The following is a 13144-nucleotide window of genomic DNA, read 5'->3' on the forward strand; positions in this document are numbered from 1 at the left end:
ATTGAAATTTAAATATATTTATCAATTAAAAATAAATAAATTATTTAATAATATTTAGGAATGAAAATAAATAATTAATACGATACTATGATATGCTATCTATACTGCGTGAAATAATATACTGATAATTAAATACTACCCAATCAATGTGGTTTGTGATATTCGTATTAGAAAATCAAATTCAAAACAAAAATCATTTTCATATTGATTTGATTTATGAAATTGTTCGGTGGTGACTGGTGAGTAAAAGGAATGGGGTTTTCTATACGTGGCCCATTTCTACCATCCAACGCATTATCCACACGGATAGGGATACGCGCTTCGGTAACTCGTTTTCCTTTAGCCCACCTCATCCCTAATCTTACATTAATTTTCAATATTTATTATATTGTTATTTTGAATGTCAATTTTTTAATATCAACGTCACAATCTCATAATTGTTTACTTATATCTATTTTTGACACACATCTATCGTCCACCCATTACTGTCATTCACGTGCACAAATTCATAAGAACAATTCATGTTCACCTTTTTTTTTTTTTTTTCTCTCAACAATTGAGAGGTAGAAAAAGAAACATATTACTTTTTTTTTCCTTCTCAAATATAAATATAAGAAAAAATATTACACTCTAGTTAAGAAAATTAGTTAATTAATTTAATTACATCAATTTTTATTAAAAATAATTATTTATTTTTTAACTTATTTTTTTTGTTGAAACTTGGTATAATGATAAAAAAGAATCACTAAAATTAGCCCTTAATATTTTAATAATAATAATATTAAATAAGATAAAATTAGTTGATTTTTTTTATATTTTATGATAAAAAATGTGTTCTTTTTTCATATAATTAAAACCAGATAAGTATATTATTATTAGATAAACAGGAAGAAAAAAATAGTGAAAAAATGGTTAGAATTGTTGATGCTTGCTTGCTTGCATTGCATCTCTATTCTCTGGCATGCAAGTGTACATGTTTTGTCTAATCTTGTGATATTTTATTTTGTGTACTTCACCCGACACGCCGTTATAAAACTAAGTGACTGCAATTGTCCGAAGTTAAGAAAAAGAAAACAATAGAGACACTACTGTTCCAGTATCACTCAGCGCCAGTGCCTTTTGTTTTCTTTTATGTTTTACTCTGTGTGTGACTGTAAATCGTGAAGGTGGTGGATGTCAACGTGACGGATTCCTCTTTCTGAACTCAAGCAGGTGAGAGTGGCGTGTGTTGCACTTGTACTACCAAAAAAGGTTCTTTGTTTGGTTTCCAAGATATCCCAACTCCTACACAAACTCGAACAAAACACCCTTTCATCCATCCTACGTTGCATCTTCAACTCTGGAACCTCGGAATTGTGTTTGTGAGTAACTGAATCTTATTACGTTGTTTTCTCATCATGAAATTGATTGTCCTTGTTAATCGTTGTTATTATTTCTGCTGAGTGAAGGTGATTAAAAGATAAGACTTTGACTTTGATAATGATTAGTTTGTTTTCTTTTGGTTTCTAATTGATCGTTCAGGATTGTTTGTTCTGTATCGTATGAGTTAAGTACTACTTCAATATTGAATAGGGAAGTTTAAGTTATGGATACAAGATGTTAGAACCAGAAGTATCTTATTGATTATTGTGTTTGTTGTTAGCTCTGTGGGGGCCATAATCTGATGCTGTTTCTTTACTAATAGGTTGGAAGAGAGAAGGATATAATATTTTGCAATTATAAAAAATTAATTTAATGCTCATCAGTTTTTAGTAAATAATACGAAAAAAAAGAAGAAAAAATCTTGTTTCAAGTGTTGCTTGTAGATTATGTAGATGTAGATAATTGCTTGTGTTTGTTTACTCATTTAATGGAATTCTAGAATAAGACAAAAAATCTTATTCGAAGAGCATGACCTTCTGGCAGTTCAATGTTTCACTGGGAGTTTGGTTCAAAATTGTTTTGTATGAATCTAACTCGTTGCTTACAACTCAGGAAGGCGTGGATTCTTTCTGCAGAAAGAAATGACAACGCTGTCGGATATTGGAGTTGCTGCTGCCATAAACATTTCCACTGCATTGCTTTTCTTTGTGGCATTTGCTATTTTGAGGCTTCAGCCTTGGAACGATCGAGTATACTTTCCAAAATGGTATTTGAAGGGTTTAAGAACAGATCCAGTTCATGGAAGAGCGCTTGTGAGCAAGTTCATCAATTTAGACTGGAGAGCATATCTTAGCTTTTTGAATTGGATGCCAGAAGCACTTAGAATGCCAGAACCTGAGCTTATTGACCATGCTGGATTGGATTCTGTTGTTTACCTGCGGATTTACTTGATAGGGTATGTATGAAGCATTGAGTGAATGGAACTTCAGCAAATCATAATAGAGTTCTAATGTTTTGTGTTCTTATTGTGCAGGCTTAAAATCTTTATTCCTATTGCATTCCTGGCTTGGATTGTTCTGGTTCCTGTCAATTGGACAAGTACTGGTCTAGAAGGATCCCAGATAAAAAACATAACTTCCAGCAACATTGATAAACTCTCGGTTTCAAATGTCCATAGAGGATCTGAAAGGTTTCAAATTCTCCATTCTGTGATGTTGCAATTCTGCTACTCCATCATTATTTGTTCTAGTATAGTCATTTCAAACTTGAATCGTCTCAGTGCCAGATGAATACTTTGGCTAGTATGGTATATTTATGTCGCTTTAGGTTTTGTGTCTAACTAAGAGCTACCTTAAGCTTATCTTAATTGCTTTGCATCTTCTATGTGGCTTCTGTTATATCTAAATTACCTTTTCTTCACATTAGAATCTTTAATTTTAGGTCTCAGACAACATCACTTAATTCACCAAAATCTATTTGGCTATTAGTGATTGTATTTTCTTTGCATCATCTCACTTGTTAACATTGTTTGAGTCACTATTGGGGTGAATATCTTACTATCTGATGATCTAATTTATCTACTAAATTTTGTGAATTTCTTCAGGTTTTGGGGACACATAGTAATGGCTTATGCGTTTACCTTTTGGACTTGCTATGTTTTGCTAAAGGAGTATGGGAAGGTTGCAACAATGAGACTTGGCTTTCTTGCAGCAGAAAAGCGTCGTCCTGATCAATTTACGGTAAAATGGTTTTTTCATCCTTCATTTTTAAGGAAATTATTTAACTATAACTTGTTCATCTTTACAAAGAAGCAATGAATTCTGATTTGATGATTTTATATGTTGGAGGTGGTATTATACTTGGTAGATTTCAGTTGCATATTTAACAGTTTTTTGCATTTTCTTTTATTACAACAGAGCAATCCGATTCTTGTGCATCTTTATACTTAGACAAATTCAAGAAATTTGCTGCAATTGGATTGAATTGTCATACTCTAGTGATTAGCATCATACATGTTTTTACTTACAAAAATATATTACACTCAGGTGCTTGTTAGAAATATTCCACCAGACCCTGATGAATCTGTGAGTGAACTTGTTGAGCACTTCTTTCTAGTCAATCATCCAGATCACTATCTGACTCACCAGGTTGGTTCCTCCTGTTTTCACTTACACTTCTCAAACGGTACATTCATTTATTATCTTACTGATTTTGATATTATGCATTAAATGGTTCTTCCTAAGTTTCACCCTGTCCTACAAGGTTTCGACATCTTATGACCTGAAGTCGCTTTGTTACTGCATTTCACCATGTTAATTGAATTCAAGTTTACACTTTGAATTGAGTATACATATACTTTATTAATTAGATGTTAAATGAAAATTGGCATGTTTGGTTTTAGAAAATGTTTTTTTTTTCATTTCTTGTTTTCACTAGTAATTACAAAAAATCACTTTCCACTTTGTTTTATATTTTCAATTATATGGGAAATAGTGAAAGCAACAAAGTGTAAACAAGGTGGTATTTTTGTAATTATTGACATAAACAGTATAGTGTTGTTCTTAAGACGGATCATAGTTTTTTTTTGCATACAAATTTTGAAAACTTTCAGAATTATCGTTGTATTTTTTATTTTTTATGGTAGAAGTAGTTTGTATCAGTCTATTTATTTAACGTTTATGCAGGTTGTTTATGATGCCAACAAACTTGCTAAGTTGGTTGAAAAGAAGAAGAAGTTTAAAAATTGGCTTGTCTACTATCAAAATAAGCTTGAAAGAACTTCAAAAAGACCTGAAATAAAGGTATTTAAATATAAGTTGATATTCCCTCCGAAATTTATCATAACAATCTAGGTTTTACTTGAGCTTTCCCTATTGTATGTTTTTACCAGACTGGTTTCCTTGGTCTTTGGGGAAAGAAAGTGGATGCTATTGATCATCACATCACTGAAATTGACAAGTTGTCAAAAGAAGTAAGTGTCATATTCATATATTTTGTTTTCTTTCAGAAATTTTATCACATCACACATGCTATTAATTTCTTAAAATATAATTTTTCATGCTAATATTAATATAATGACAAACTTAAGAAAATTATTCTTACATGGGAATCTGACTTGAATTTTGCATACTTCATTTAAGGCTAGGATTTCCCAAACATCCTTCTAGAGTGCTAGTTTCTTTACTTTATCGCATGTGCATGAGTGTTATTCTGCTATCATCAAGAAGTTAATTTCTCATGTAGCAGCTTTTCTTTATCTATCATTTAGATTGAAACAAAAAATTTTCTGAATGCTCGCTAGAACTTGTCCTAATCAAGTTTGGACTACAACAAATGATGAAGGAACCTGGTTAATTCAATTTCACTTGGGCCAATATCAGCATAATAGGTCCTTTGTAAATAGCCATATTGTGATTTCATTGCTTTTGTTTTCTTTCTTTAAGAATTATCTTGATGGTCAGAGGTGATTTTGCAGATTGTTGAGGAGAGGGAAAATGTCACAAATGATCCCAAGGCCATCATGCCCGCTGCATTTGTTTCATTTAAAACAAGATGGGCTGCTGCTGTTTGTGCACAAACTCAGCAAACCAGAAATCCAACACTTTGGTTGACCGAATGGGCTCCAGAGCCACGAGATGTATATTGGCGAAACTTGCCAATTCCATATGTTTCCCTCACTGTCAGGAGGTTAATCATAGCAGTGACATTCTTTTTTCTCACTTTCTTTTTTATGATCCCCATTGCATTTGTTCAAACTCTGGCAAGTCTTGATGGAATCCAGAAAGCAGCACCATGGCTGAAGCCACTTGTTGACATGTAAGCCTGATCTCATGATTGGAACTCTCAAGATATAATTTCATTTGCATCACTGGAGATACTCATTCAAACATATTTCATTCTGCAGCCCTTTCATTAAGTCCTTCATTCAAGGTTTTCTGCCCGGTATCGTGTTGAAGCTATTCCTCATCTTCTTGCCAACAATATTGATGATCATGTCTAAATTTGAAGGCTTTGGATCTATATCTTCTCTGGAGAGAAGATCAGCTTCTAGATATTATCTTTTCAATTTTGTGAATATATTCCTTGGGAACATACTTACTGGAACAGCATTTCAACAGCTGAGCTCTTTCATTCACCAACCAGCCGACCAGTAAGTCATTCAACATAGAGAACTTGGTTTTTTCTTCTTTGTAATTATTTACTTTGTAAATTGGCATTATTATATTTCCTGTGACCTGTGTTTTGGGTGCAATTTAGTAACCATGTGCTAGTTCTCAACATATTATGTCACGTGAAAATGTCATTAATTCTGGATTCACTTCTACTATTAAAAAATAATGGTCTTATACTCTACTATGAAATATTCCTTTTAATCAACAATATTTTTAACATTATTGATCAAGAATTTGTCTTTAATTTATGCAATGCTGATAAAATTAAGCACTCTTGTAATACTTTTGGCAGATATCCTGTAACAATTGGCACTGCTATTCCTTTAAAAGCAAGTTTTTTCATTACTTATATAATGGTTGATGGATGGGCCAGTATAGCTGCAGAGGTTTTGATGTTGAAACCGCTAATTGTTTATCACTTGAAGAATTTCTTCTTGGTGAAAACTGAAAAGGACAGGGAAGAGGCCATGGATCCTGGGAGTATTGGTTTCAACACTGGAGAACCTCGTATACAATTGTACTTTTTGTTGGGTCTAGTATATGCTGCAGTGACACCTGCTGTTCTTCCTTTCATAACAGTTTTCTTTGGCCTGGCCTATCTTGTGTTCCGTCATCAGGTACAGAGATGTTAAATTTATATATGCACGTTTACGATTCTGGTGCCATTAATCATTCATTAAAAAATGCACACAACACAGTTAACACCATAATGGCTTATACATTAATCCCTATTATACATTAGCACCGTAGTGGTTTATACATGAGATGAAGACCCTGTACCTTCTAATTGTTTTCCAAATGCAGATCATTAACGTATATAATCAGGAGTATGAGAGTGGTGCAGCATTCTGGCCTGATGTCCATTTCCGTATCGTGATGGCACTGATTGTCTCACAGATAGTTTTGATGGGACTCCTCACCACCAAGAAAGCTGCTTCATCAACTCCTTTTCTCATTGTGCTCCCAATACTAACCATATGGTTCCATAGGTACTGCAAAGGCCGTTTTGAATCTGCATTTGTTAAATTTCCCTTACAGGTATGTCAATTTGTCTTTTGTGATTAGTAATTCTTTGAACAGTTTGCATTGATGGTAGAGTCCCAGTTTCTGTTTTTGGCTGTTTATTAGTTAGATATAATTGAAACCGTCAATATATCAGTTTTGTTCTATAACATGTACTCTTGCCAATTTACTATGTATGGTGTCATGACAAAGGTTTAGATACATTAAAATGTTGTGCATGTTATATGGTGAATTGGCTGTACTTCATGTATCATCCCTTTAGTTTAATCTGAATCTAAAGAATAGATTTGAGCACAATGCTAAGTATCATGTAAATCAATTTGGACTTGGTATACAGGTTTCCTTTTTCATGGAATTTTGATGTTGCCTTTCCAAACTGTTTATGCAGGAAGCAATGATGAAAGATACATTAGAACGGGCAACAGAACCTAACCTGAACTTGAAAGGTTATCTTCAGAATGCCTATGTTCACCCAGTTTTTAAGGACAGCATGGATGACGATGATGACGAGGAAGATAGACTCAGTATAGACTTGGAAACTGAAAGTGTGACTGTGCGCACAAAACGCCAATCACGAAGGAATACACCATTGCCAAGCAAAAATAATGATGCATCATCTCCTTCTCTGTCTGATGGTATTGGAAATCATCCAGAGCCTTAAGGCAAAATGAGATAACTGTACATTCGAATTTAGGTCAGTATTTTCTCAACAGACTAGGATGATGTGCAAGTGCAAATATAGTAAGTTGCATCACTTGACAAAGTTGAGGAAGATGGGCTATCTCTTGTAGTGACTTCTGCTGAAGCAATTGTTTTGAAGTTTTTTCCAGGCCGATGTAATCGCTACATGTAGACTATCTGGAAGATATTTTTGTAATGCTTAGGATTTTGTTGAATACTAGTGAATTTGCTTCCTTATTAGATGAACAGAACAGGTTGTCTTTTAAGACCTGTACATTATATTGCAAGTTACATAGATTATATACATATACATTATATTACACTTGGGAATATTGAAAGTTACCTGAAAACTGATTGTAGATGGATTAAGCTCTACCTTATCTGCCATTGTGAATGTTGAAGGAAAAAAGAACAGAATAGGCATCAGTTGGAGAAAAAGTAGTAGTATTGTTGCATTTGTTCTTATGGTTTCTTTTCTTTCTTGCCCCAATAGGTTCAAGGAACCATGCTGAAGGTGGTTTTATTGGAATTGATGTTGTTGCTTGTTGACTCATTGGCAAATGTATCAAGTTGTCAAGTCGTATTCGATAAGTCAGAGTATCGTTCCCTCGGAGACTAGTTTAATACTTGGAAAATTTTGTAATTTTTTACCATCTAAACTAAGAAATGAAACAATAAGAACATGAACTTAGCATTCAACAACAAGGATAAAACAAAACAAAGCTATAAACTTGAAGTGTTTTTGGGTTTTTAGCAAGGTTTTTAAAATCGGACCGGTGAAGGTACAAATTCAAGGTTCAATGGTTCAATCATGGTTGAGATGTTTTTATATTTTTTAATATTACATAATATTTTAAGTAATACAAAATTTAGACTTGTAAAAAATTAGGACCTAAAGAATTATAAATTAGTATAAATGATTAAATTATATGTTTTATTGATAAAAATTAATAATAGCAAACAAAATAATTGATACATATTTTAAATATTCAAATTATGTATTTTTATTTATCTTTAAAAAACATATTAAATAAAAAATTAAAAAAATTAAGAATACCAGTTCGATACTGATTCTCTATGCCGGTTCAACTCTGATTTTGGGCCGATTACCAATTCTAAAATATCCTACTTTTTAAGAGTGTCCGGATCGGTGACTAGGGCAGTTTTTGGTTGGACTAGTTGAACCAAACGGTTTGGTTTTCAAAACATCGGTTTTTAGATAAAAACACAATACAATGGTATGGAAATCAAATAGCGAAGGTTGTTAGGGTTAAAGTCTCTCTTAAATAAAGAACAAAATCCAACTTGAGATTCAATGTTAATATCGCTCATTGATCAAAAGTGGTATTTTAATTTATTTATTTATAGTGACTAATGTTAGTTGTTAATTGTTAGTTTTTTGTTAATAGAGGGAATCAAACCCACGACCTTTCCCTCCCTTCCTTCTCCTTTTAAACCAACCTTATAACTCTTAGTATTCTAATCCTTAATTCCTTAGGTAAAAATGATCTTAAGTTCTTCCATTAAATGCCAATCCTTTTAACCCAGTGACCCATCACCTTGACAGAGTCGATCATTGATTCAATTTTTTAATCTGCACGTCAGAGATGTGGTGCGAAGCTCAGCGAGCACGAACTCCCTCTACTCCTCGTTGTGATGACAACGATGAACTTGTGAGTCATTCTCCAAAGGCATTATATTCAGGTCCAACTCCTAGTGCATGACCCTCTCGCTATTCAATTATTTCAAGTCCATCTCCCTCTTCATTATTCTCATTGATGGCACCCCAATGCTTTTGCACTCTAACTCCATTGGAGCAAAACTTTTAAGAGGTTTGCTTTGTTGGACACAGAGATTAACATAAGGCTTTTTGCGGATTCTTCTCTCCATCTCTTCATAATGGCTACCATGTTGGATGTGATTGTGTTATGTTGGGAATGAGATGGGTTAGTGAGGAACACTTCAAACCAACACCATGTATTTATTGTCAATGAAACAAAGATAAATTGAAAGATAAAATAAGGCTAAAATATGTTTTTAGTCCCCCAATTGTATTGGAGGTTTTGGTTTTTAGTCCTCCAACTTTTGTTTGGCCGTTCTTTGTCCTTAAAGTATTCATCCCCACTGTTTGGGAGCTTTGTTAAGTGATGACCCGTTTGAGGTGGTGAATTAGTGGATGCCACATGTAAAATTATAAAATAGAAATTTTATTTATTTTCACTTATTGACACGTACGCACCATCCACTCTTCTCATTCCTCCACCCCAAGCGCCACTTTGAGTCTCGGTGTTGTCTTCACCTTATTCACCATTGTCGAATTCAACAACTAGTACAACGTCGGTGTTGATGCACACTTTTGATCCAAACTCCGACAAGCCTCGACAAGCATTCATATGTTGTTTAAGAGAGATATGATTCTAGAAAATGTGAATTTGAGTCGTCGAATGGATGGGGAATGTCCTCAATTAGGTGCATTGGCATGACAGTTTGGCTCTCCATCACTACCAATGAAAATGTGTCATTGGGGAACCAAAAGCGCTGACTATAGTCCTCAAAAAAATGTAAAAAACAAAATGAAAAAAAAACATTTTTTTGCAACATGAATTTTGTTCCAAGTTGATTTCTCCTTTAATTTTTCTCAAAATCCAAGCAAAATCATAATTGTTTTCTTTTATTTTATTCTTTGTGAAATTCTAGCAGGTTTTAAGAGTTCTCCTATTTTCTCGGTATAGATATTTATGATCTGGTTTAGTAATTGATCAATGTTACTACCCCACTTGTTTTAGAAAATTTAGATATGTAAAAAGTGTGCCTTTGCAACGTGCGAGCTTGCTAGAGAGAGAAAAGTGGGTGAGAGTGAGAGAGGGATGAAGAACATGTTCTTGAAATAAAATAAATAAAAACATTTAGTTTTAGTTTTGGTTTGATAATTTTGCAATGCCTAACATGTTTAATAGATAAGGCATTTGCATTGAATGTTTTGGACTAGGCATGCGTGTGATATAGTATAAGTCTTTTTCATGATTAATGTTGATCAAATATGAAGTATTCTAGTTCTCTAAATTTCCTAAGAACTTACTTCTACTTGAAATTTGGCTAGAAGCATTGAATTAATCGATTGCCTACTTTGGTAATCGAGAGCCCAAGCTTGTTTTAGAAGAAGGAAGGATTTGTAGCTTAGGATAATTGATTACTTCATTTGATAAGTGATTACCCAACACCTAGAAACAAAGAAAAGCTCTTTGTGTGATTCTATAATCGATTACTACACATGATAATCGATTATTTAGACAATACAAAAGAAATAGAGATACTCATACTGAAATGAATTAATCGATTACCCCTTTCTGATAATCAATTATCCAGTTTTTGGAAATGTAGAATAAAGGAGATTGTAGAAGCAAGCTTCATGATGATGAATCAAGTATGATTCAAGAAGTTTTGATGATGACAAAAAGCCCAAAAGAATGATGTCAAGATTGAGTTAACAAGTTCAAGATCAAGATTAAAGAGAAGACATCAAGAAGAATCAAGATTCAAGAGAAGATGAATTCAAGATTCAAGAGAAGAAACCAAGAGGCAACAAGTCAAGACTTCACAAGGGAAGTATTGAAAAAAGATTTTTCAAAAACCAAACATAGCATAGTTTTGTTTTACAAGAAAAGTTTTCTCAAATTTTTCTAAGTTACCAGAGTATTTACTCTCTGGTAATCGATTACCAGTGATAGATTTTGATTTCAAAAAGTTTTAACTGAATTTGCAACGTTCCAAATGTTTTCTAAATGGTGTAATCAATTACAATATATTGGTAATCGATTACCAGTGTATCTGAACGTTGAAATTCAAATTCAATTGTGAAGAGTCACATCTTTTCATAAAATGCTTTGTATAATCGATTACATGTTTATGATAATCAATTACCAGTGACAAGTTTTGAATAAAAAGTCAAGAGATGTAACTCTTCCAATGGTTTTCTCAAGGTTATAACTCTTCCAATGGTTTTCTTAACCAGACATGAAGAGTCTATAAAAGCAAGACCTTGACTTGCATTTTATGTACTTGATATAACTTTTGAATAACTTCTTGAACATCTTTTGAGAAATCTTGAAACCTTTCCTATTCTTCTTCCTTTTCCAAAAAGCTTTCTAAGTTTTCTGTTTTCCAAACCTTGTTCTTCTACAGAAAACAAAAGTGTGCTATATCTTTTCATTCTCTTCTCCCTTTGCCAAAAAGAATTCAACAAGGACTAATCGCCTGAATTCTTTTTGTGTCTCTCTTCTCCCTTTTCCAAAAGAACAAAGGACTAGCCACCTGAATTCTTTTGTGTCTCCCTCCTCCCTTTTCAAGAGAATTCAAAAGGACACAGTCTGAGAATTCTTTTGATTCTTCTCTTTCCCTTAAACAAAAGATTTCAAAGGACTAACCGCCTGAGATATCTTTTGTTTTCCCCTTTACAAAGATTCAAAGGACTAACCGCCTGAGAATTCTTTGTCTTAACACATTGGAGGATACATCCTTTGTGGTACAAGTACAGGGTACATCTACTCGGGTTGTTGCAACTGAGAACAAGAGAGGGTACATCTCTTGTGGATCAGTTCAAGTGGAGGGTACATCCACTTGGTTGTTCAAAGAGAACAAGAGAGGGTGCATCCCTTGTGGATCTTTGCTTGTAAAGGTTTTTACAAGGTTGAAAGAAATCTCAAGGACCGTAAGTTGCTTGGAGATTGGATGTAGGCACGATTGTTACCGAACTAGTATAAAATTCTTGTGTTTGTCTTCTTCTTCCTTACACTTTTAATTTCCACTGTGCACTTTTAATTATCGCTTTTACTTTTGGTTAAGTTTCAATTACTGTTCTTTACTTTCTTAACTTGGTAGTAAAAACCTAATTAAATCTAGTAACATTAAGAAGGATAAGTTTTAATTAGTCAAAGTACATTAATAATTAATTCAACCCCCCTTCTTAATTATTCCAAGGCCACTTGATCCAACAGAGATTTTGACGAATTAATTGATTACCTAATTTTATAATCAATTAGATATGTTTTAATTGTCAAAACTTATATATACCCCTATGTAACCTTTGAAAATGATTATTGATGCGATTAGTCTTGAAGAAAAACATTTCAAGAGAGTCCTGTAAAATGATTGCACTAGATTTAGTTTGAAGATTGAAGTTGATCAAATAATCATTCATTCTACCATCATGAATTGACCATCTTGTGAAGAAAACTTGAAGATAGTGAACATCTACACATTTCAAGTGTATTCAATCCTTATATTTCATTCTTTTAGATTGGGTTTCTTGGTTAGGGTTACCAAGAGGGTCAAAGAATTGATAGAGTTTCAATTCTGAGTCTTTCTATTGTAGGGTTCATGAGAAAGATTAGAGTTCTATTAGAGAATTGTGTGTGCATAGTATTTGTACTTGTTTTCTCTATATAGAGGAAGTTCTAAGAGGACTTAGAACAACTGGATGTAGGTCCTAATTGAACTGAGCAAGTATAAACTCTTGTATGATTCTTTTTTTCTCTTAACTCTAAGTCTTGAATTAATTTTGGCATTGGAATTGATCTCAAGGGCCATCATACAAGATTCTATTTCACACATTTTATAATAATTGAAGTTTATGGTTTATAATGATCCTTTGAAGAAACTTTAATGGATTTGAAGGGGATGTTTTAATCTGTATTAAGAACGATTTGGTAAAGATTTTGAAAAAATCTATTCAAGCCCCCTTTCTAGATTCCCGCCTGATCCAACAAAGAGGTCATTCACTATATATGTGAGTGTAAAGCTAAACCGAGATCCTCAACATTAAAGTTGACATGGAGAAAGCTTATGACAGGGTTTGATGAGACTTCCTCCAAGAGACTCTAAAGGACTTTGGTTTCCCTCCTAAGGTA

General features: G+C 33.3%; 1 protein-coding gene across 2 annotated transcripts; it reads left to right on the forward strand.

Annotated features, from left to right (window-relative positions):
- Window positions 1-960: 960 nt before the first annotated feature.
- Window positions 961-7676, forward strand: LOC114403112 (calcium permeable stress-gated cation channel 1-like). Of its 2 annotated transcripts, none has more exons than XM_028365858.1 (12): window positions 961-1361; window positions 1979-2317; window positions 2396-2551; window positions 2966-3101; window positions 3408-3509; window positions 4047-4163; window positions 4253-4333; window positions 4838-5178; window positions 5267-5512; window positions 5827-6151; window positions 6339-6572; window positions 6946-7218. In XM_028365858.1, the coding sequence occupies exons 2-12, from the start codon at window positions 2004-2006 to the stop codon at window positions 7216-7218; spliced, it is 2325 nt and encodes a 774-aa protein (XP_028221659.1). In that variant the 5' UTR covers window positions 961-1361; window positions 1979-2003. The 2 variants fall into 2 exon arrangements, with proteins under 2 accessions (XP_028221659.1, XP_028221657.1); XM_028365856.1 differs by having other exon boundaries at window positions 962-1361; window positions 1975-2317; window positions 6946-7676.
- Window positions 7677-13144: the final 5468 nt, after the last annotated feature.

Source organism: Glycine soja, chromosome 20 (genome assembly GCF_004193775.1).
Source record: "Glycine soja cultivar W05 chromosome 20, ASM419377v2, whole genome shotgun sequence".
NCBI lineage: Eukaryota > Viridiplantae > Streptophyta > Magnoliopsida > Fabales > Fabaceae > Glycine > Glycine soja.

What these genes read in the sequence shown, in the direction of transcription:
- LOC114403112 (XM_028365858.1), top strand. Translation starts at nt 2,004, where the DNA reads ATGACAACGCTGTCGGATATTGGAGTTGCTGCTGCCATAAACATTTCC. An exon ending in GTCGTCCTGATCAATTTACG is followed by an intron (nt 3,102 to 3,407) that starts GTAAAATGGTTT and finishes TATTACACTCAG; the next exon opens with GTGCTTGTTAGAAATATTCC. An exon ending in TTGACAAGTTGTCAAAAGAA is followed by an intron (nt 4,334 to 4,837) that starts GTAAGTGTCATA and finishes GTGATTTTGCAG; the next exon opens with ATTGTTGAGGAGAGGGAAAA.